The sequence below is a fragment of the Pteropus alecto genome, unplaced genomic scaffold (genome assembly GCF_000325575.1).
Source record: "Pteropus alecto unplaced genomic scaffold, ASM32557v1 scaffold135, whole genome shotgun sequence".
In the NCBI taxonomy this organism is placed as follows: domain Eukaryota; kingdom Metazoa; phylum Chordata; class Mammalia; order Chiroptera; family Pteropodidae; genus Pteropus; species Pteropus alecto.
The window spans coordinates 4,263,020-4,285,693 of record NW_006438076.1 but is presented as its reverse complement, the minus strand read 5'-3'; the positions used below and the strand labels follow the sequence as shown (position 1 = coordinate 4,285,693).

The following is a 22,674-nucleotide window of genomic DNA, read 5'->3' as shown; positions in this document are numbered from 1 at the left end:
ACTAGCATTTAATCTTGTTTCTTTTGAATTAGCATTTCTCGGTCAGCAAGAATTCTGTAAAACAATGCTCCTGGAGTTTTATCTTGAGCCGGGGAAGCACACTGATAATGCCAATCCTACTGTATTTCCTTGGGAGTTGCCTGAGAACCTCACTGGGGAGTAACGACATTGACTTATAAGTGAATACTCATCATGCAAATTGCTATAAATGTACAGTGGCTGTGGGGGAAGGCAAGTAAGGGTAAAGTGGGTCAAATATATGGTGATGGAAGGAAATTTACTTTGGGTGGTGAACACAATGCAATATACATATGACATATTATTGAATTGTATGCTTGAAATCTTTATAATTTTATTAATCAATGTTATCCCAATAAATTTAATTTTAAAAAATGTATAATGGCTGCAGCAGAAACTTGATTAGTACTTCCAAATCATGAAAATCAAAGTTGGACCATTTACTACAAAAAGTAACTATATATATTCTCTTAATTAGGCCACATAAATTTAGATTTGATGGCCAGTTCTATTTTCCATTTTTAATGCTAAGACTGTAGATAAAAGTCATTCTAGCTACTGTTAGGATGGGATCCTTTATGAAGTTTGAAGGAGTATGATTGATGATAAAGTTCAAACATGAGCTCTTTTCAAGATAAACTGAGGCTTCCCTTCATTTCTTGTTCAGACTGAAGTCTGGGAGGGGACCTTTTCCAAATCACAAACAGAAAAGAAAAAGTATTTGGGATAAGGGAAGGAAAAGATAGTTACATTTGTAGCAGTTGAGCCAAGAGTCAATAAATGGCAGTCATCTTAGAACTAGGAGGTACAGGATATTTCAAATTGCATAGGATTCTCTCACTGGGCTTCCTTTGTAGCTCACAATTAGGAATTCTGTATCTTCGGGAGGTTTGCTGGTACCCAAATCACCAAATGACCAACACCAGGCATTAGCAGGCAGTTTAAGCGAAACCTAGGATGCCCCAAGTGTTCCAAATAGACGGCTATATGCCTTGTGCCGACAGCGGGATCAGTCCCAGTCCCAGTCCCAGTGCACATATAAAGATATATGTATACACAAACAAGAGTAGTATATATATCGGCTTTCTTACCCAATTCCTGATCTGTTGGGTAGCCATGGAGATCCTGACTGTGGTTTCCCCAGTCCTCCTGTGAATACTCCTCCATAGTGCTGCCATCTGACTCCAGCTCCTGGTACAAGCCACTACTGTTAATAAGTACAGGCTGGCAGGGCTGAGCATCCCATCCTCCCTGACCAAACACCTGTTCCAACTGTTCAAATGTGTAACTGCTCTTTCTTTTCCCAACACCATGTTCTTTCACCCGACTGTAACACCTGCGAAGGGTCTAAGACACAAAGTCTTTTGTTATTCCTTTAAAGCTGTACTTCCTCTTCCAGGTACGGACCACAGATATTAATTACTATTAGACAGACATAGACAGACAAACACAGACACATTGTTACAGGAATGCTAGATTTCAAATTCATTATTATATTAGAAAAAAATACTAATTTAGCATTTACTCAAACATGTTATAATTCAAACATTATTTTGCAATTAATTATCCATTAAACAACAAGAAACATTACAACATTATTGCATATACCCCATACACATGTTTATGCCCCCTCCCCCACTTAAAAAGAATAAGGGGGGGAAAAAAAAAGAAAACAAGAAATACCAGCCAGCCAATAGGATGCACACCTGCCACAGAAGAGAAAGAGCTGCTGTTGTGCCAGAATTTGGAAAAAGTGGGGGAGGGAGGACAGAGAAGAATTTCCCAAAGCAAAGAATATGACCTTCCTTATTCCTGATTAAGAAGGAATACAGGGTAAAAACAATTTCCTAGATGAATCAGCTAGTAAAACATACTACTTACATAGTCTGTATTCCTTACTAACTCACTCTGTCTTTGGAGAAGTCGCTAAAGGAGGTCAAATCAATAATGCTACAGATGCCAATCTCAAACATCCACTATCAAGAAACAGTACACTAATACCTATGTCTAAGAATAAATCAATAAGACTAGTCTATTCTCCAACTCAAACTCCCAGCTAAACAAACCAATAAATGAGGCCAATCATTTCTTTTTTGGGCGGAGGGGAAGTGAGGTGGAGGGGTGTTATTTCATTTCTCTTTCTGCCTTGTGGCACGCAGCAAATAAATATCATTATCCAAGTCCAAAGATAAAACCTAGATAATTTTATTATCTTGCACAACCCTAAGACTTAATGGATATGCATTAGTCAGACTATAAATTTCTCCTAAATGTGAAATTACTTTCCATAAGCCAATATATCACCTGTTCTCACCAAAACTAAAACAACTCAAAAAACTTTATAGAGCCTCCATGAAAGTTCAGTATCTTTCAGTCACAGATGACAAACTACAAGAAGACACTCTGTCAAATACTTAGCAGATCTGTTCCTCGATGCCAGAAATCCACATGGGCAAAAGGAATAAAAGAATGACACGTATGATGATCTTCCTCAGACATAAACATGGAAGTGATTAGTGATACCCCGTCCTAAAACCAGCCAGCGTAAGCACCTTCCTCATTTTCCCTCTCAAGATCCCTTCTGGTGCTTCAAATGACGCCTTAAAGAACTGAGCTTTCTGATAATATACTCTTGAAAAGTGTTACCTCTCTTTGTAAAGGACAGTCACAAGTACGTAACACAAAACTCCCTAGAGCAAATCCGAAATGAACTTGGGAAATGTGTCGCTGGCAGCCTTTCCAGTGGAAGGAGACCAATGCCTGCAGCTGATCTCGTCAGGCTTTCTGCATGCTCCCCTTTCCCGGTGCCCTCTGCCCTTCTTGCAGGGATTGGAGCTGGAATGGCAAACATCTCCTGCCAATTTATTTTTATCTCACAATGTCTAGTTGCTGCCTCCAAGAACACCCCAACCACTCTTTTTGACTCCTCCAAGGACCGTAAATGGAGAGTCCCAGCCTTGTCCCTTTCACCCTTCCAAAGCCATAAATGGACATGGAAACCAAGCCGCCGCTCACTACTGACTGGCTGCCCTAGAGAAAAGCATTCAGCACACAGGAGGGCCCAGTCAGCTCTGTCACTGAGGGTTGCTTCAGAAGCCAAGGAATACAACTAATGTTCCTTTGAAGAAAGGTGCCACACTTATCAGGACATGACATAGGCATCAGCAAAGCCACCAATCTCTGACAATATACATGGTGGGAAACCACAGAAAAGATTTACTTTTTTTGAAACCACCAAATTGAGCTTAAAAGTTCACTCACTTGGCTTATGTAATTGTGAATGAGAAAACTAGTAAAATCTAATGGTTTTAGATATGGAAGAACAGTCAGATGATATATTTTATATTTCTTTGTAATGAACTTGTATAATACACTTTAACAGTTAATATGCTGATATGTAAAATATCTATTAGGGATCTGAAGGAAAATGTTTGGTAATCTTAAATCCCTATGATAAAATTTGATGTATTTAAATAATGTTTAAAAGATTTCCAAATTGATTTTAACTCTCTCAAAACATAAATACACATGAGGTGACTTCTGGGTTCAGTAAAGACCACAGATCCAAAGAAAGGTTTTTTAAATAGGACATGTAAACTAAAATAGAAAAAAGGTAAGAACTCAAACAGCTGATGTAGGAAACACTGGGATTTAGTTAAAGTAGAGGGACTTTAGAAATGGGTAAAAAGGACATACGGAGACCTTCCAATTCTTATCACCCATAATAAATCAAACAAGTTACACTTTCTACACTCTAAATGATTAACCAAACAGTTAAATGATTATGTATCTGTGTCAACAGTCCTAAATAAACCAACTTAAAAACCTATTCTAAATTTGAAATTAAGATAATGCTCCAGAATCTAGGAAAAACGAAGTCTCACCTCCCATTTCAGACAGCTGCACCAAACCCAACAAGAACCTCAGTTAAGCTTTTCTTGGAGAACCATTTCCTATTTCCTGTTCAGCACAAAAACCTTGCTTCCCTTCCTACTTCCTTTACCTCACTCATCTTAGAAATTTATAATAACTTAAGCTCTAGCATGTTTTTTTAAAATTAAGATCTCGAGGGGGAAAGAATTTGCTTAAAATGATTAAAGACTATTCTATTCACGATTAAGAACACTTTTCTTATTGTTAGGGATTTCCATGGTAAATTGAGGTTACTGTCTCCTCCCTGGGGGAAGAGCTGTGAGCTACTGCATCTTGAATGAGGTCATAGGGATAGAGGGCAGGAAGAGTTAAGAAAATCTGAATGGAAGAACTGAAGTGTAGGTAACAACTTGATTAGGTGGTCAAATCAGAGGAGTTCATAGGTATTTGATTCGGAAGAAACGCCAGGTGAATGCTTACTAAATCCACCGTGCCAAATGTTTAATGACTACAAAAGGAAAAGAACCAGAGAAAAGACTGGAAAGATGTCCCATTACCAAAGCAGGGAGAAAAAGAAGATGGCTGACAACTGACAATTTATAGACAGAGGGAAAGTTTGGCCAAAGTTTTAGATTAGAGTGAAAAGAAACGAGAGAATAAAGAAGACATTCATTGTGGATGAATGTAAGGGGAGTCTACGGGGGAGGGGGCAGGTAAACAAAGGCAGGAGTTTTAGATGGGCAGGATTGGGGGTTCAACGGCAGCAATGCAGAGAAAGACCCAGGGTTACAGCACACGTAACATTAAATACAGTGCACAATGCAGCTATCTTGCCAAAGTAAGTAAATCCAGTATTGGGTTGTATAAGCAGAGGAATCACATGTAAGCTATGAAGGTGGCTCTTCCTCTCTATTCAGCACCGGTGAGGCCACAGCTGGAGCACAGCATTCAGTTCTGGGCATCGAACCAGCTACAAGAGAGGGAAATTGTAGAGTTCAGAAAAGGGCAAATAATATAATGAAAGGCTTGGAAAATAAGATCTGTAAGTAGGGCCAGTGGTTTCATCAAAGCCCTTTCTGACATTATATAAGCTACTTTTGGGGTAAAAATAAGGTTTCTTTTGCTTCAGTGTCCTCCAATCCCTCCTTTGACTGTCAGGAAGTGGGAAGAACTGAGTTCTTCCGTGGTATGTATGGCAAGGTAAGAAGCAAACTATGCAAATCGCATGGGCATATGCCAGCCGATTCTGCTAGTGGCTCAATCATTTTTCTCAAAATTTGCCCCGTTTCATGTAATCATAAAATAAGCACCATGACAAAACCACTGTTCTAACAGAACTGACTACAGGTGGGACAGGGTATATAACAAGGAAGAATAGAAATAAGGCATAATAGCTATATAAACGTGTTGTGTGGAAAACACTGGCATGATCAGTCTAAGATGTCAGATGAAAAAACAAAGTCCAACTGCAGGGAGGACAGTTTGGTTATAAACAGCAGGAAACAATGTTATAAGAAAAAAAAAAGCAGTGAAACAGATTTTCAAATGTAGTTGTCAAGCTGGCCACACTAGAAATAGATTACATAGTTTATCTTAACCCTCTGCCAACTAAATATGATAAATTTGAGATTATCTTTTAATGTAGATGATTAAATAAAGAATACACTTATTTGCGAACAAAGTCTTAAAAATCACATATTATATTCCACAAGAGATAAGGGAAATTACACTGGGAGCAAATCTCCACTGACTGACTGTTGAAAACAATACCTCAGCCTAAGTAGATGACAGATGTGAAGCCAAAAAATTAAAAAAATAAAAAAATAAAACGGTCTTTGTGAAATAGATCTATCTTCTTCCTTTAAACTAAATTACCACTTTATTGTAACTGTTACAACAAGCTGCTCTTAGTTAATTGAGACAAAACAATACCAGAGTTTATTTCAGTATCTTTAAGACTCAAAATCTCTTCAATTCATTTTATTTTCTGTGAGCACAAAGGTAGGAAAGAAAAAAAATCTGAAAGTAAATAAATACATTTCTGCATTCTGTAAGAGGAATATTAAGAATATAATATAAATTACTGTACATATGCACACACAGAGAGATGTAACTAATAATTAGAAAGTTATCTAAGGCAAAACCCACGCAGGGCAACAGAACTTTTACTACCTATATTCTTAGGTTTTCTATAATTAAAATCTAGCAAACTGACTTGCCAATCACCTAAATCCTTTAAAACTAACCAAATGAAAACCCCAACAAAATAAAATACAAAAATACAGCACTCGTTTTACACGCCCACAGTTCTTAGAGCAAAGTAGAAAGTTTTGGCAAGTGGAAAATCTATTCTTAAAATTTTCTTTTCCTCCCTGGAACAGAAGTTCTTAACTTTTTTGGGTCATGGATCCCCTCCCCAGAAATATGCACGTGTAAAACCGTTCCACACAATTTCATGGGGAACACGGACTCTGAAGAGCCATACAAAAACTTTGGGTTAAAAAACTCTGCTCTGTACCGTGTGGTTGTTTCTTCCATAAAAGAACATAACAAGCATTAGCTAGTAACCCTAAAATAAAGGCGGCTTAATTCAAGCCTTTGGTTCTACAAGAGATTCTAGCGATTGGGACACCCAGTTTAAGTTCAATTTACCCAGTTTACTCAGTATTCCGCTCATTTATATAAAGCAGCATTAACGTTTCCTTTAAGAGGTAAGTTAGCCAAACTCCAGTTTCTTGAAAGACACATACAAAGATATCAATTTACTCTTTACAAAAATATAGCACTTTTTTTTCTATTTCCTGAGGAAGAAGTCATCTTCTGAAGAGGCAATTAAGCAATATTAAACAATTCATAACTTATGCTGATTATCTGTTCCAATTATATCACATAGTATTGACCATTATCTGATTAACCTATCAATATAGATGCTAGATAAATTCCTAAGGCAACAACTTAAAACAGAAAGTCACACATCTAGAAACAAGTAAGTATGGAAGGTAAGTCTTGACTACCTTTCCTTGGTAGTCACAATGCCAAATATCTCTTTTAGAAAACTTTCTATAACATTCTGATTGACAAGGTGTGGGGAGAGCTGCTTAAAGCTCTAATGGCAAACCAGGTTCCAGCTTCCAAAACATTATTTTGAATGAAAAAAAAAAAAAAAACCTTAGAGATCATCTAGTCCAACTAGCTCACTTAACAAACAAGGAGCCAAGACTCCAAGACAAATAAGTATTCCTTCAAAAGGGATTTGGCATATAAAAATTACCGAATGGCATCCACAAAATGTTAATGTTTCCTAAGAGAGCTATTCTGCTAGACTGAGCTCTGTGAGACAGGGACTATGTCTGTCTTGTTCACTGTGTCCCTGAGCCCAGAATAGTGCCTATCACATAAGGACTGTTCAATGTACTAAATAAATGAATTAAGGTAATTTTAAAGTAGTAATAAATCACTAGCAAGAAGATCAAATTTTTCTTAGCGAAGAAAATCAGGAAACTCATTTAAGCACAACGGTGGATTTTATTTATAAAATCAATAAATCCAAGGTGGGTTGGGCTCCTAAAATCTTTTAAAAAGCAGGAGCAGAAAAGGGTATAAAACATAGATACAGCTATAACTAGCAAAGTGAATTAATATCTTTGTAATAAAGAAAGACTAATGGCAGAAGGCAAGGCTGTTTTAAAACTATCTGCCATTCTTGCGGTTATGTTTTTGTGGGGTGGGCATCGCCTGCCAAATGGAACTCTGCAGCCCTGTCCAAACTTTACTATTTCTTATGCTTTACAAATTAAATAAATATTAAAAACAGAAAGTAGTTCTGTCAAAGATAGAAAAGGAAAAACACTGGAATTGTTTCCTGGATTTTAATAACGTCAAACAGAAGAATGACCACCGGAAACCAAGATCTTACCTCTCTGGAGCCCCGGTCTCTGTGGGGAACCGTCCGGGACTGAATTCGTTCCGAATCTGGCTATCAACGACCCACTTTTGTATCTATAACTGGTCAGTACTGTCTTCTTGAGGGAGAGATTCTTGCATAGAACAAATAATTCAGGTAATTGTGATTCTCAATGAGCATCAACTCTTTAAGTTTTCTGGGTTCCTCCATGCTAGCAGCTGAGGGTCTTGCCTCAAGGAGGATAATACTAATTGTGAAAAACAAACATCTTCCATTGCTCAAGGAACTATGTTCATGTGGCCATAAAACTTTTAACCCCACACTGAGGGTAAGTCATACAGGGGTAATCGTATGATAGCTCAAACTGGCAGCAACACTATAAAAGGCACACCTAGCATGAATGGTCATGTTCAAGGGCTTCTTTGGGATACAAGAATCCTCAAGTGCTTTTCTATTTAGAACAAGACAGGTCAAAAAGCTAGGGTATACTGAACTACCTATTTCAGACTACGCAGCAACAGGTAGTTTACAGTCATCAAAGATAGTCAGATAACACTTTGTCTAGAACTTTTTCCCCATAAAAGGGGGAAAAATTAGTTATTTGGTAAAGAACTGACTTGGATTAGAGGTTATTTTCATTTGACCTCCTGTATTGCCTTTGAAGTTACTACAGTAGCATCTCTGTTGACTGTTTCTCAGTACTTCGCACCCTGGGGAACCACCTCGAGGTGGTATTTGGATATTTAAAATGTTACCTTTATTAGTATGTGATAACTAAAAATCACATTCGAGAGAATTATCTAAAGTATTTCTAGGATAGCAGGGTAGAATCATTCATCTTTAAAGGCCTCCCATACAAAACCCTGCATTATGTGCTAATTGCTCCATAATCAATCATGTCTAAACATGAAGAATTACTTATAAACACGCATACATGCACAAACTACCAAAAAAATAAAAAATAAAAAATAAAGAAAACCTCACACTTTACAAAACTGTATTGCTTCCCACACACAAAGGTATTTTCTATTCATCAGACCAATGTTTAAAAGGGAAACTGTGCAGGTTCCCGGCTCCCACACCGACACAGTACTCTATTCCTTTCATATGCTGTCCACGTGCTTTTCAGTTTTGTAGTTATTTTCTTATTAAAAACTACCATCTATAATGCAGAGATAACCTATAATAACAGATTTTTTTTTCGTTAAGTAAATTTTATGTATTTGGTTGTGAAAAAGAAATAATCTTGAAACTTGGATAAAGTCATCTAAAAAGTACGATTATTAGAAATTTTCCATCAAGATATCTGGGTATTAGCATTAAGTCAAGATTCAGTCAATTGTTAAAAAAAGTGATTTTTTGCCTTTACATAACGTATACTATAGGTATAAGTGCATGAAAAGAACAGATCTTCATATTCTGTCACATATCCTTTCTATAAAAAACTGAAAATAAGCATATTTTAAGTTTATGCATCTGTCCTTGGGCAACCTGAACTTATTTAGAAAGTTGTTAGAAATTCGGGCAATCATAACACTTTTTATAGCTCATTTGGTAGCATTTTTTTATATTTTATTCTTACCTTTATGAGAATTTCTAAAAGTAATGGCCATATGAAAAAATGTCTGTACCTTTTACAAAACTCAAATATTTTCCATATGCGGCTCAATGTCCCATGTAATGAAGGTAAACCATAACTACCATTTCCTCAGTGCCTACAGTGTGCTGAGATTTAAGCTAAGGACTTCACAATTATTATCCCTAATGTTTACAATAATGTTAAGAGAGGGTCACAGAAAACAGACACTGAAGGAGACTGTGTGCAGGAGGTTTACTTGCCAGAGACTGAGAGGAGCGGGACCGGGCAGACAAAGAAACTGAAGCAAGACACAGAGTTGCAACGGGGGCCTTGGCTAATCCTAAAGTGAGGTATGGAACCTGGACAACCCTTCAGAATCATCCTGAATTGAGGCAAGGAGGCCATACCTTTGCATTTCAGCGATGACCAGTCAGTGGATTCATGATGCCACTGGAGAGCGAGCCTGAGCTTGGGGGAGACGGCTCCCTTGGGCAAAGGGAAATGCGAGAGGAATCCAACCAGAAGCCATCATCAATCAGCACTGTGGGCAGCTGAGGGGACTGAGCTGTGTCTCATTCCCGGAGGAGGGGTCTGGGCAGTGTATCTATCACATTATGTACAGAAGACACGTGACGCGTCCTCATTTGACAGAAAAAAGAACTAAGAGAAAGCAGCGTATCCAAGGTCACTATCAGAGCGTGTTTAATGTAAGCAAATCTTAGGTTTCAAAACTAGGACCTGGTATGCTTCTTTTCAGTAGCAGACACTGAAAAGTATAGTCACCGAATTTACCTTTTTGCCCTAGTTGCTGAGAAGTTCATAGCTCATTTTAATATATAGATGAAGATATTTACCTGAATTACTACTATACTCCCTGCACTGACTTCTTATTTTCTGATTCTATTTTTAGCTTTCTTCACATGCATATCCTTTTGGGGGACATATTTATTTCATATTTTACAAAAACAGTCCATCTCCTCCCCATCATCTAACAGGAGAAGAGTACCAAACCATTTACACATGAAATGAACAATGGCAGCATAAGGTAATGGACACTCCATGGCCTCCTCCATCAGCGACATCCTTACCTGCTTTTACTGTTAAAAAAGTAATTCTACTTTGTAAACATTTCTCCTATTATTCAAACTTATTTCCTTTAAGAGGAGTTGGTGGTCCAAAAAATATAATTTACATAAGCCTTGAATTAACCACTGAGTTTTCTACAATAAAACTTTTATTTATGTTTCAACGCTGGTTTTAAATTCTTCCATGGGACTTCCAAATCAGAGTTTCTCTTTGTGTTTATAATCTTAGGACACTGTGAATTATTTACAAAAATTTTAAAAATCTGTGTTTTCATTTCTATGATATCATGTATAAGCATGATGATGTCCATTTGGGTGTTGCTATGTGATTTTGGTATTGCATTTATGACTGTTTAATCACACTGTTGCCAAAATTTTCAAAATTTAATAAAGGTGAGCTGATGATTCATAATGGGACAATATACTCAAGTGGTTAAAAGCTTGGAGTTGGATTGCTTCTAGCTTCCCCACCTGCTAGCTTTGTGACATTAGACAAATCTTGTGCCTCAACATCTCCATCTGTGAGGCTAATAATAGTACCTCATTCATAGATTTGTTGTGTTAAATGAAAATATAAGTAGAGCATTTAAAGCAGTGTATGCCTAATAAGTTGCATTCAGTAAATGTTAGTCATTATTATTACTATGAAATGACAGAGTCACACCAGTGATATGAAGACCAAGATGCCTTATGAACAAAGGTTAATTCAAGTAGAGAAAAAGTTAACAGCAAAGTTTTATCACAAAGTACATGGCAGGAATAGAAAACTCAAAGAACCTTACTGTAGCACTCAGTGTCAAGAATCTTGTTTGGATAAGTGACTAAGTTTCAGCTAAACCATGTCCTTCAATATTAAAGGAATACTAGCTTGATTTTTAGTTTTATTAGTACTTAAAGTGTCTTATAAAGTTGTTTTTGTTTGAGAACATGTGAGATTTATAAATAAAGGTGTTTATATCTTGATTTAGGTTTGTTATATATTAAGTAACTCATTGTTATATACATGTTTGTCCACACATTATTCAAGTTTCAGAAATCCTTGGCTATATCATCACAGCTTCTTCAACTTTTTGGTCATATTTCTTCTTTTACAGAAAAAAGCCAATCATTTAACCATTTTCAAGTTTACAGTCTTGGCAGGAATATGGTGACTAAAACAATGACATATAAATAAAGGGAGGGAAAAAAAGGAATCCAGAGTAAGGATTCAGCCTCGCTCACTGGGTAATCTGTTCATAAGAAGCAGGAGGCAGGTAAAACTTAGCATGATCAAGTAAGGAGTATGAATGACCCAAATATTTTCTTGGAGTTCGATATTGCAAAAAGCATGTAGACTTCTCATTCATTTTTTGGTGCATAGGAATTTACTGGAATTAAAATCAGATTCCCCATCACTTTTTAAAAAAATAACATTTTATGGATATGTGGATAGGCTACAGTGAAAATTCCTCCCCCCGATTATTCCTCTTAATTTTGTAATGTGGTTTATATTAAGAAAAATATTTTATACTGCTCTAAAATTGGCACAACTCTGATCTCTCAAAGTCCAACTATTAATCGTGTTTCCTAATTTGCACAAGAGAGAAAGAACATTACCTGATTTTGCTGAAGACTGACCTTGGGGACACAGCACAGGGTGCTCATCTTCTAATAAGTGAATTAATACTAACATAACAACGCTGCACTTTGCTGCTTCGTGGGGCAACTGGACATACCACAATAAAAAGGCATAATATAAAATCATGTAAATCATTCTTAATAAAGCAAAGGCAAATAAATTTCTATTTTTTATATATAATGAAAGGTAGAGAGCTCAAATTTTCTAAGCTCGATAAGGCTGATATCAAGGAATATCATATTTGAGTGGTTTTCTAATTCTGTTGTTTTGAATTACTACATTTTAAATATCATATTGTTTTCTATCAGAATGTAAGCTCTTTGAAGGCAGAGGTGTTTTTTTTTCCAGTTTTGTTCACCGACGTATTCCCAGCACCTATCAAGGCCTGGCATGCAGAAGCAGCTCAACAGATTTTTGCTAAATGAATGAATAAATAAAATTAATAAAGATTCCTTAAGGTTGTATATGAAAGTTGAGAGATCAAATAAAAGGTCAAAGTACTTTTTGACTTATTATTCTCTTCTTTCTAAACCACAAACCAGCTCCTCCCATTTAGAGAAAAGTATTTGCAAATTTAAAACAATAATAATAAAAGCAGTTTTTGGTAGATATAAACTTTATTCTGGTTTTATTAATATCGATTACAAACATAATTGAGTTATTTGGATAAATGAAGTAATCTGAAAGTAGATAGTAGAAAAACAATAGTGTGAGTTTCAAAAAATTCTGGCTATTATAACAAAGTAGTCTTCAACAGGCTGAAAAATGCAGCTGGAAAACATATTTAAATAAATAATTTCCATTCTATTGTATCAATTTATATTGAGTGAAGCATTATTTGGTAGCTCAAAATATGTAATTTAAGAATACAGCCAAGAACGCATATATAGAAATAAAATGATGGCTGTTATTCTTAAAATGTCTGAGAATAAACACAGGTTTGTATTTTCCTAAGGAATAACAGCACATCCCACTAAGTGACAAGATAACTCACTTGATTAGTGCCAAAAAAAAAAAATTTCCATTGGCTCTCAAGGACTCTCTCAACTACAAATAGGTAAGAATTATACAAATGTAAATACATGCCTTTTTCAAATATGAAGACATTTTTCAATTATTCAGAACAATGAGGGGAGGGGAGACTCCGCATAAATTACAAACTCCAGATAATTTGTAACATATGCACAGAAGGCACAGATTCATTAAGCCTTCATTTTGAACACTAAATGAAGTTTCTGCAATGGCAAATAGCAGGCAGAACACATTGCATGAACCCCACAATAAAATTAGAGAATACCTAATAATCACGGCAATCCCAACAATCGTTTAACATCTAAAGCTCTTTATGGTACTGGTCTTTGTGTATGAAACTCGAGAAGTTTTTTCTCTCATTTTTAAAAAACACTTTTAAACATTACACAGATATAACCTTCCAAAGGGTGAAAAAACTGCTATTCTACCTCAACCTAGTGATATGAGCATATACTTCAGAGTGCCCTGTTACAATTAACATTTATAATTTTAGATCTGAATTTTAGTTCTTGCCCTCTTGTAGTGCTGAGAGAGGGGAAAAAAAAAAAAAAGAAAGCAGGATGATCACTTCTAAGACTGGGGAAAAGATAAGAATCCCAAGTCCGTACAGACTCCTAAGAGGTAACATAGGCAGGACTGTTTTAGTTGGATCTCACTGGGTTCTAGAACCAACACTAAAAACTTAAGTTATGAAGTATTGTGATGATCCTTGAGGACACAACAAAATCCTCTGTGTAAGTTGGTAGAGCAGTAAACAGTGAGTTGTGTGACAGGTTAAGATCTAACAAATCAATCAGATATAAATACAAACAGCTCCACTAATAGTCGTAAATTTAAAATCAGTTCTCTCCATTTTCCTTGCCACTGCTTTATTTCACTGATTGCCTAGCTTACTGCAAGAAGCCTCTCAATGATCTCTGTGCTTCCAGTCTTACCATTTCCAATTCATTTTCCAGTTCTAGAACCTAAGACTAACCCATGTTATGCCCCCAGCTTAAAATTCTTCGATGACTAAGATAAAGTCCAAACTCCTTAGCACATCATTTGACCTCTTGTTTATGTCTCCACTTTTATTTCTTACCACTTCTCACTTCCTTTCACTCTCGTCCCTCAAACCCTAGGCTCCAGCTATCCAGAACTGCATAATATAAGACATTTCATAAGCATTATCTGGGACATGACTGGTTCCTCTTTTTCCTAACTGCAGGTTATGACCCATTAGTGGGTTGGGAAATCAATTTTAGTGGGCTGTGACCACCCTTCTAAATATCCCAAGTGGGAGATGAAGAGACAATGTATAGGGGATCAAGAATCATTCTGGTGAAGAGGGCCCAGGAATGGTGAGAGGGTGGCTTGGGAGACAGGGGTGAATGGGGAGCTGGTACAGGTTAGAGGGATGGGTGTAGGGGAGGGGCATTTGAGGATCGTCAGTTTGGGGGAGAGGGACTGGCTGAGGCTGGGGCACAGTGCGTGCCTGTAATAACAAGGAGGCATTATGCCCACACCAGGTGTTGGCGTACATCAGTGGGGTCCTGTCAACCCAGCCTGGAGTATCCCTGGTCCACACCATGCCCTCCCGGAATGTGTCCCTGCGGCTGCAGGGCCTCCAGGAGAAAGACTCCGGGTACTATCGCTGTTCTGTGAATGTGCAAGACAGTCAAGGCATAAACAAGGGCCACAGCAGCAAAACCTTAGAACTCAATGTGCTGGGTAAGTGAGAAGCACACACTTTCTAATACCTCTCCACCTCCATGGGAGGTCAGGTCAGGCAAGTCCCTGTCCCAAATGGCTGGGTGTAAAGGTTGGAGGAGGGGCAAACAGAGTGACAGAAGGGTATGTGTGTGGGAGTTTGGGGGAGTGTCCGTTGGCCTGGTGGGTGTGAGTTTTTAACCTGTCTCCCCTCCCCCAGTTCCTCCAGCTCCTCCATCCTGCCACCTGCCACCTCCTGGGCATGCCCCGTGTGGGGACCAATGTGACCCTGAGCTGCAGGTCGGAGTAAGCCAAGCCCGCTGCCCAATACCAGTGGGAGCGGTCACCCCCGTCTTCCCAGGTTTTCTAGGTGAGAGACTTCTGTAGACCACCGAGACTGTGGCTGGGGTAGGGGGAAGACGAGAGGTACCAGAGGGCCTGGGGGGAAAGGGAAGGCAGTGCCGGGAGAGTGCTGGGGACTGGGGACGGGGAGGAGGGTGTGTGGGGTGGGGCGTGGAGAAAGGGCCTGCCAGGTACAGGCATGTGCTGGGTGCTTTCACATGCTGTGCAACTATGTTACTAAAGAGGATATATGGCCTAGTGGTTCAGGAGCTAGATTACCTGTGTTTAAATACAATAGAACACATCAGAGTGCATTGTACATAGTTAAGTATAGTGTCATTATGTAGATTAAGTTAATATTTATAAAGCACTTAGAACACAGTAAATGATACTTAAGTGTGAGGTATAATCATTATTATTTTGTGACAGTTGTTTCAGTTATACATATATTTTATGAGAGTACTAGGCCACAGGGTAAAATATATTTCTTGTATGTTCAAAATATGCATTACTTTTGTTTTTCTTTTCTAGTATATAAATTAAGGAATGAGATATATAACAGTTATTTGCACAATTGCTATTCAACAGTATAAAAAAGTCATTTATCAAAACACATAAATTATCTAGAATTGGTATGTCCACTATACCGTTGTCCACTATACCGTATGTCCACTATACCAAAACTATCTGCTCTACCCTTTCGCATGTTTCTTTATGATACCACCAATCATTCATCTGTAGCTTCTAAGTCATATACCTTCACCAAAAGCCATGCACTATGGCAAAATTTTCAACTGAAAGGCACGACTTTTAAAACAGCTGATCACTTATAAATATTTTGGAACTAAATTATTTGGATGCTTCCACTTTGGATTCTTGGACAAAATGTATTTTCCTGTATTTGTAGCTTGTATCATTTTAAGTTGCACTGCCCCTGGGCTTTTAACCTTAACTGCTCATTGGTCTCTACACCCTGCCTAATTCAGGCTCACTTTACTTTCGAGATTCACCTCCTCCAGGCCTGTGACACTTCCTTCTTGTGTGCCCCTGTAGCACCATGAGCTTAATGTGAACACAATACACAAACCTTGCTCACAATATAGTAACTGGAGCTTTAGTAGTCTGACTCCTCTACTGGAAGGTGAACATCTTGATGGTAAGTGGTATACTGCCATATTTCTAGGGCCTACTGCAGGAAGCACTCCTACTTATTGGTGAATAATTAAAAAAATAAAGTCCTTATTTAAGACCTTAGTATTTATAGGAACTTAGATATTAATCTGTCAGTGGAGTATGATGAAAGGGAATAGGCAAGATCTCCAAATCCTCCCCTTGATGCTTGGATTTTAGCCAAGAGTTAAGTTCCACACTTCTCCCATTTCCTAAGGGGAGTGGAATTCAAGGGCCTACTTAATCAGTCAAGAAAGATATTGAAAAGATGCTCAGATTTCTAAAGCAGTGGTCTTCAACTGGGGTCCCCATATGCATTCTTTAGAACTTTAGGGATTCCTATCATTCCCAGTCTTGTAAGTATTTTTTAGGCTTGAAGCTTGGCTCCTTTAGAATAACCAAAGCAATATAGATTAGTAATAGTATTTATTTTAAATTAAGTAGAATATTGTTTCATCATCAACATTTTCAAGATACATTTGATAAAACTTACAGGTAAGAACTTTGGGTTGATTTTTCAGATTCAGAGTACATTATTCAATAAATTTTACAGTCAATCCTCATCTTCATCTCCCACTAGATTTAATATTTCCTATATCCTGTTAACTTCCTGTAAACTTTTAAACATATGATAAAAATAATTTAATGTCAGCTTAAAAATGCTGAGAGAGTACATGGATTTCAAAATTCTTTTGGGAATACATAAGCAAAAAAGTTTGAAGACCATTATTTCCAAGCTGCTCTGGCCAATACAATAGCCATGAGCCACGTATGGCTATTTAAATTTAAATTAATTAAAACTAAATAAAATTATAGATTCAGTTTCAGTCATACTAGCCACATTTCAAGTGTTCTATAGCCACACATGGCTAGTGACTACTGTGCAATGGCTGTTGGACAGTGCTGATACAGAAAACTCATATCATCACAGAAAGTGCTATTGGACAGTGCTGTCGTAGAAAACCAAGAATATGACACTGTTTGCCCCAGCCAACTGAGGTTATGATACTTTATTCCTTGCACTAAAAGCTCTTCCTCCTAGAATGGTGGACTTTTCTTGACTTCTATCAAGGTTCCTGCTACTCAGGGATTAAGTGACAGGGAGAGCAAGAGGTCCCCAAAGAAGTTTGAGTATGTAGCTAAGAGAATCCTTTCATAATAAAGACTTCTTTAATACTCTGAATAACAACTTTTAACCTACACTACTATTCAATATGGTAGACACTAATGTCATGTGGCTATTTAAAATTAAAACAATTAAAATGAAACTCAGAAGCCTATTCATTCAGTTTCAACATGCTCTTGTTAGATGCCTTACCTCCAAAACTGAAAGCTTGAATATAAGTGTACAGTTGGTAATGTAAGTCTATAATCATGCGCAGCTTAAGGATGGGGAACCATCCTGAGAAACACATTGTTAGGTGATTTCCAGTGCACTTACACAAACCTAGATGGTATAGCCTACAACACACTACAATAGCCTACTACTAATAATAATATACATAGGTTATATGGTACACCACCGTCATATATGCAGTTCATTGTTGACCGAATGTCGTTATGTGGTGTATGATTGTATTCTTTTAAGATATACATCAAGCCCGTCAGATTCACAAGCAGACAAGCGAACTACAATGCACTTGCTTTCAAATGACAGGGGCATGGAAACGACAGAAACTGAATATGTAAAAAACGGAAGGAAACAAATCTGACTTAATCTTTCTTATGAATAATTTGAGTCGTATACCATATTTCTTGGAAATCTTTCAACTATAATGCAAAGGAAAAGTCTTGTCTGCAAATACGAGAGAAAAGTCTTCAGAGGTGGGCAGAGTCTATTAAAATGCTTATATAGAAACAAGTTTGGCTCAAGATGTCTTTACCCTATTGATGCTCACAAATAATGACAAGGTTTTACAGCAAAAATAAAAGACAAAACATACTATACTGTGATTTGTCTGCTACAGTACTAAATTTGTTACAAAGATTATGACAATTACTGATGAATAAATCTAAGCAATGTCCCTAAAAATTTAATCATTGTGATGCTAAGCAGAAAACTCCCTACTACTTTTAAATCCAGCAAAGACATGTGTTTTAGGTCATGCAAGCACCTTACATTTCATATTCAGGCCAAGCTAGAAGAACACATCTGTTTCAAAGACATAAAGCCAACTCTAAAGAGGCAAATTTTTGGAGAAAACCCAAAAATATGGGACTTGAGAATGAATTTTGCAGAGCACCAGATTCACTGACGGAAGTGTGAATACAGCATGTGGCTCAGAAGTTAATGTGTTCATGAATTCCAAGTCCAGAGAGATCTTTAAACTACTACAGTACAGACTGTAGTGGAATCTCTCCCTACTTTGAAGTTATCACACTTATTGTCTGCTTTCATATGACACTAAGTCATTTTAGTATATGACACTTAATCAAGTTCTGCATTGTACATCATCCCTTGTAGTTTTTTAACTCTGGTGTGTATATACAGACTTCAACTGCCCTGTAAGCTCAAGGAATGTATATTATAGTTCTTTTATTTATCCTAACACCTCGCAGACAGCCCTACACACAATAAGCACTCAAGTGTTTGCTGAATGGAGATATGAAGAAAAGGCCTATACTAAAGGAGAGAAATCATGTAATAACTCGACAGAAAGCCACCTATTTGTTTACCTGGCTCCAAAACTAGGATGGAATTGTTAGCAAATTTTCTTCTGACAAACAAAAATAAATCAACAAAGCATCAGAACCAAACAATAATCTGTGCAGCAACAGTCTCAAACACATCCATTTTATTTAAATGACTGAATAAATATCAATAACTGGACATGTCAGACTTAAAAATGAAAACTCTCTGCAGCAATAAACAAATGTTTATATTTGACTTTAAGTTAAAATCCTGTGCGCTTAGAAATATACATGTTCACTCGGGGGGTATTTAGAATTGTGCTCTGGTGGCAAAATCCAAGAGCTATTAATTCAATTTCAATATTTACAATTTTAATACTTGCACTGTAGAGATAAGAGGACTGAGGCACAGTCCAGAGAAGGGAAGTGATGTATGTGCTTAAGGTTATTCAGGAAGGTGATCAGGGAAGAGGCTGGGCTAAGACTCAGTTTTCTGATGCCTTCATATGATGAGATGAAAGGTGCTACATCAACGTGCTGAAACTATGATTAAGCGAAAGTTTCATGAAAAAAACTGAAGTTACTATATATCTCTTCTCTCCCTTCAAACTTAGAAGAAATTATTTACTGAATTTTCATAATTGAATTTTGGTAGATATTTCATGTACATTAGACCAGAGATATAACTGACACACCTGGTATTTTTTCCCTGTGAGCCTCTGACATGAGTTCACATTTAAATGAGCTACATTATATAAGTCTGCACAAGAATTCCTCCTTGTATCTTACTGCACTACTCTGTTTCTATTTTGTAAAATCTAAAAGAAAAATTATTAAATTTCTTTTTGCAATTGTCATCAACACAATAAAGTGAAGGAGTTCTGAATTACTTGTTCTAAATTGGTATTTTTGAAACTAGGATCTAAAGATTTGTTTTAAGAGGGTTGGGATTCGCTGAGAATTTTTTAAAGTTGTGTTATTTTCATAAACATATCTGGATTACTTGGACATCCACTTAATTCTGTAAGGCTATGATTTCAGTGACCACATCAGCTTCTATGCTTAAGATTACATTCATACTAAGTCTCCTAGAGGGACAGAGCTTAGTTTTCAATGCAGTATTTTTCAGACTGGGTTTCAAAGTCTGTTTTTGGGTTAAAGTTTGAGTAACACTGCTCTAGATTTTTAATACTTTCCAAAATTCTCCTCTAGACTTTATTTGGTGAATTTAAGAAATAAGTATTCAGTACCTACTATGTGCTAAGCACTGGAGATACCACAGTGAATGAAACCAGAACTTGTCCTTACAGAGCTTGTAATTCTGGCAGGAAAGATCAACAATTAATGAAGAAGTCTGTTCTTTGGTTGAAATAACTTTAGGAGTAGAACATTTAAAAAAACGTCATCTTTCCTCCTTGTCAACTGCTACTATGGATCAGAGAACTCATTATCATCATCTACATATTCTCAAAATGTTCTAAGAGCTTGAGGTCAATTTGATCTTATCTATTTGGAGACAGATAATTGATCCTCTTAAAAATTCTTCAGAGCAGCTCAATTTCCTTTTCTTGCTTTGGGTTATGTTTCTCATAGCTGGACAAAGATGCAATCCAACTAGAGATTTCCTGGTGATTTGAGAAATAATTTTATAGAGGCATTTACATCCAGTGAGGTTTTGATAGCACAACACTTTTTCTCTTTGATTGGGAAATGTCTATGGCCAAAAATTGAGTAAGCTAAAATAGTTACAATGCCTAAGGTGCAATTCTAAACTCAAGACAAGTTCATAGAGAGATGCTAATCAACACAAACTCCCCTCAAAATTGAACCTTAATGACCTTGAATAAACAGTGAATGAGATTCAGAGAACAGTGGCTACTACTAGCTACTACAATTGACCCTTTAACAATGCCAGGGTTAAAAGCATCAACGTACAACGCAGTGGAAAATCGGACAATAACTTTTGACTCCCTAAAAACCTCAACTACACTCAGGCCTTCGCCTTCACATTCGTGGATTCAACCAACCACGGATGGGATTGTAAAAACTCCATTTTCAATCGAGATTGGTTGCATCCACGAAGGAGAAACCCGGAAATATGGAGGGCTATTTATTTATGGAAAACAAAAACAAAACAAAACAAAACAAAAAAAGTGATTAAGTGAAGCCACACAATTCAAATCTGTGTTGTTCAAGAGTCAACTATACTTTAATCCTGTGTATAAGCTACTATTTTAATGACATCTGTTTTAAACAGGGGGGAGCGACATAAGACCCAAAGGTACATGTTATCAGGTAAACCTATTTAATTCTGTAATTGAGAAATGGGTGCCAAATTTCTTGAATAATAGTTAATAGGTTTGAAATACCTTAGTTTCTGGACTGAATTTTCTAACAATGTCCCCAGACGAACACTACTTGAGCCAAGACCTCTGGAACTTTGGAGCAATCTCCTCCTTCAGTGTGATTATGATTGTTCTTACTGGGTTTTTGGTCCCCAAGGAGCTCTGAAAAAAATGCCTTCCCTACCAGAAAAGAAATACACAGATACTATGACTATGAACAAGAAGTAGTTTGGTGAAAACTGGGAGAAAGAATCCCACCAGAATCCTTTAGTAGACACTGTGGTGAGGGAACTGTCCTGTCTAAAACACAACTCCGCATCTGTTTACAATACAAATTTGAAAGCCTAGACTAAGTAGAAAGAGCAAAACGATAAGCCGGCTGGTGGTAAAATTTCTCGCCCAAATTAAGCCTCTGTATTTAAACGTTCAGATACACAGGATAGCCAGATGCACACAGAGAGCTTTGCTTCTCACCACATCCGGCACAATAAAGCAGGGAAAAAGTAGCTTTCATGAAGGAGCTTAGACGGAAATATACTTCAAACCAATCAAACTCTGGAGGCATCGACACTCCAAATTCCAGACCAACTCTCAACCAAGCTAACTCCACGATAACAATGCACGATCTAGCTCCAATCAAGCATTTCCAATTCTCCAAAGCATCTCCAGTCTTACTCGTCCTTCAGAGCTCAAGTTAGAAGCAAGGCGACTGACACAAAGGCCAGTCGTCCGAAGGCTTTTTGTGTGGCTCTGCCACTGCACTCACTTGAAAATTCCTAAACTGGGGACCCACTGGCCCCCTCTGCTACCCGTCCTCGACCCCGCCCCGGACGGTAAGCCTCGGCCTGGGCGCCCCTCTGCCTGGAACAAAGCGAGGCCCGGGCGGTGGGGAGAGACGCGCCCGGGCTCGGGGACGCCCACGCGCACAAGGAGAAACCACCAACTTCAGAGCGCAGGAACGTCTTCCATTGGCAAGAAAGAGGGGCGGCGGCAGGCACGCCCAACTTCAAACTCAGGAAACCTACGGGCTGGCGGCCATCTGGAAAAAAACCCTTTCCCAGGGAGAGAAGAAAAAGGCGGAGAGATGCGAGTCGCCCACAGGGCCACGGAGGAAGCCCAGGGCTCAGACCGGCCCCGCCCCCGAGGCCCGCTCCCTGCCTCCTCTCTGCCTCGGGTTCGCAGCCCCGGGCCGAGCGGCCGGTTACCTTGATGCGCTCCCGGCACTGGGACGGGGTCCGCTCGTAGCCCAGCTCGGCCAGGGCCCGGGACACGCGTTCGTACATTGCCGGCCCGGGGGCCTTGCTGCCGAACACCGTGCCAGCTCCCTCCAGCTGCTGGTACCGCGCCTCCACCAGCCGCTCGTTGCCCCACACTGCGATGAGTGCATT

At 38.1% G+C, this 22,674-nt stretch overlaps 1 protein-coding gene across 1 annotated transcript in view; it reads right to left on the bottom strand.

Moving 5' to 3' along the window:
• Positions 1–22,674, bottom strand: part of MSANTD2 (Myb/SANT DNA binding domain containing 2) — a 28,831-nt gene that overhangs the window by 5,639 nt on the left and 518 nt on the right. Inside the window, 2 exon segments of the mRNA XM_025049163.1 lie at positions 1,110–1,365; positions 22,492–22,674. The exon segment at positions 22,492–22,674 is cut by the window's right edge and continues 38 nt beyond it. Of these exon segments, the coding sequence (XP_024904931.1) occupies positions 1,110–1,365; positions 22,492–22,674 (439 nt within the window).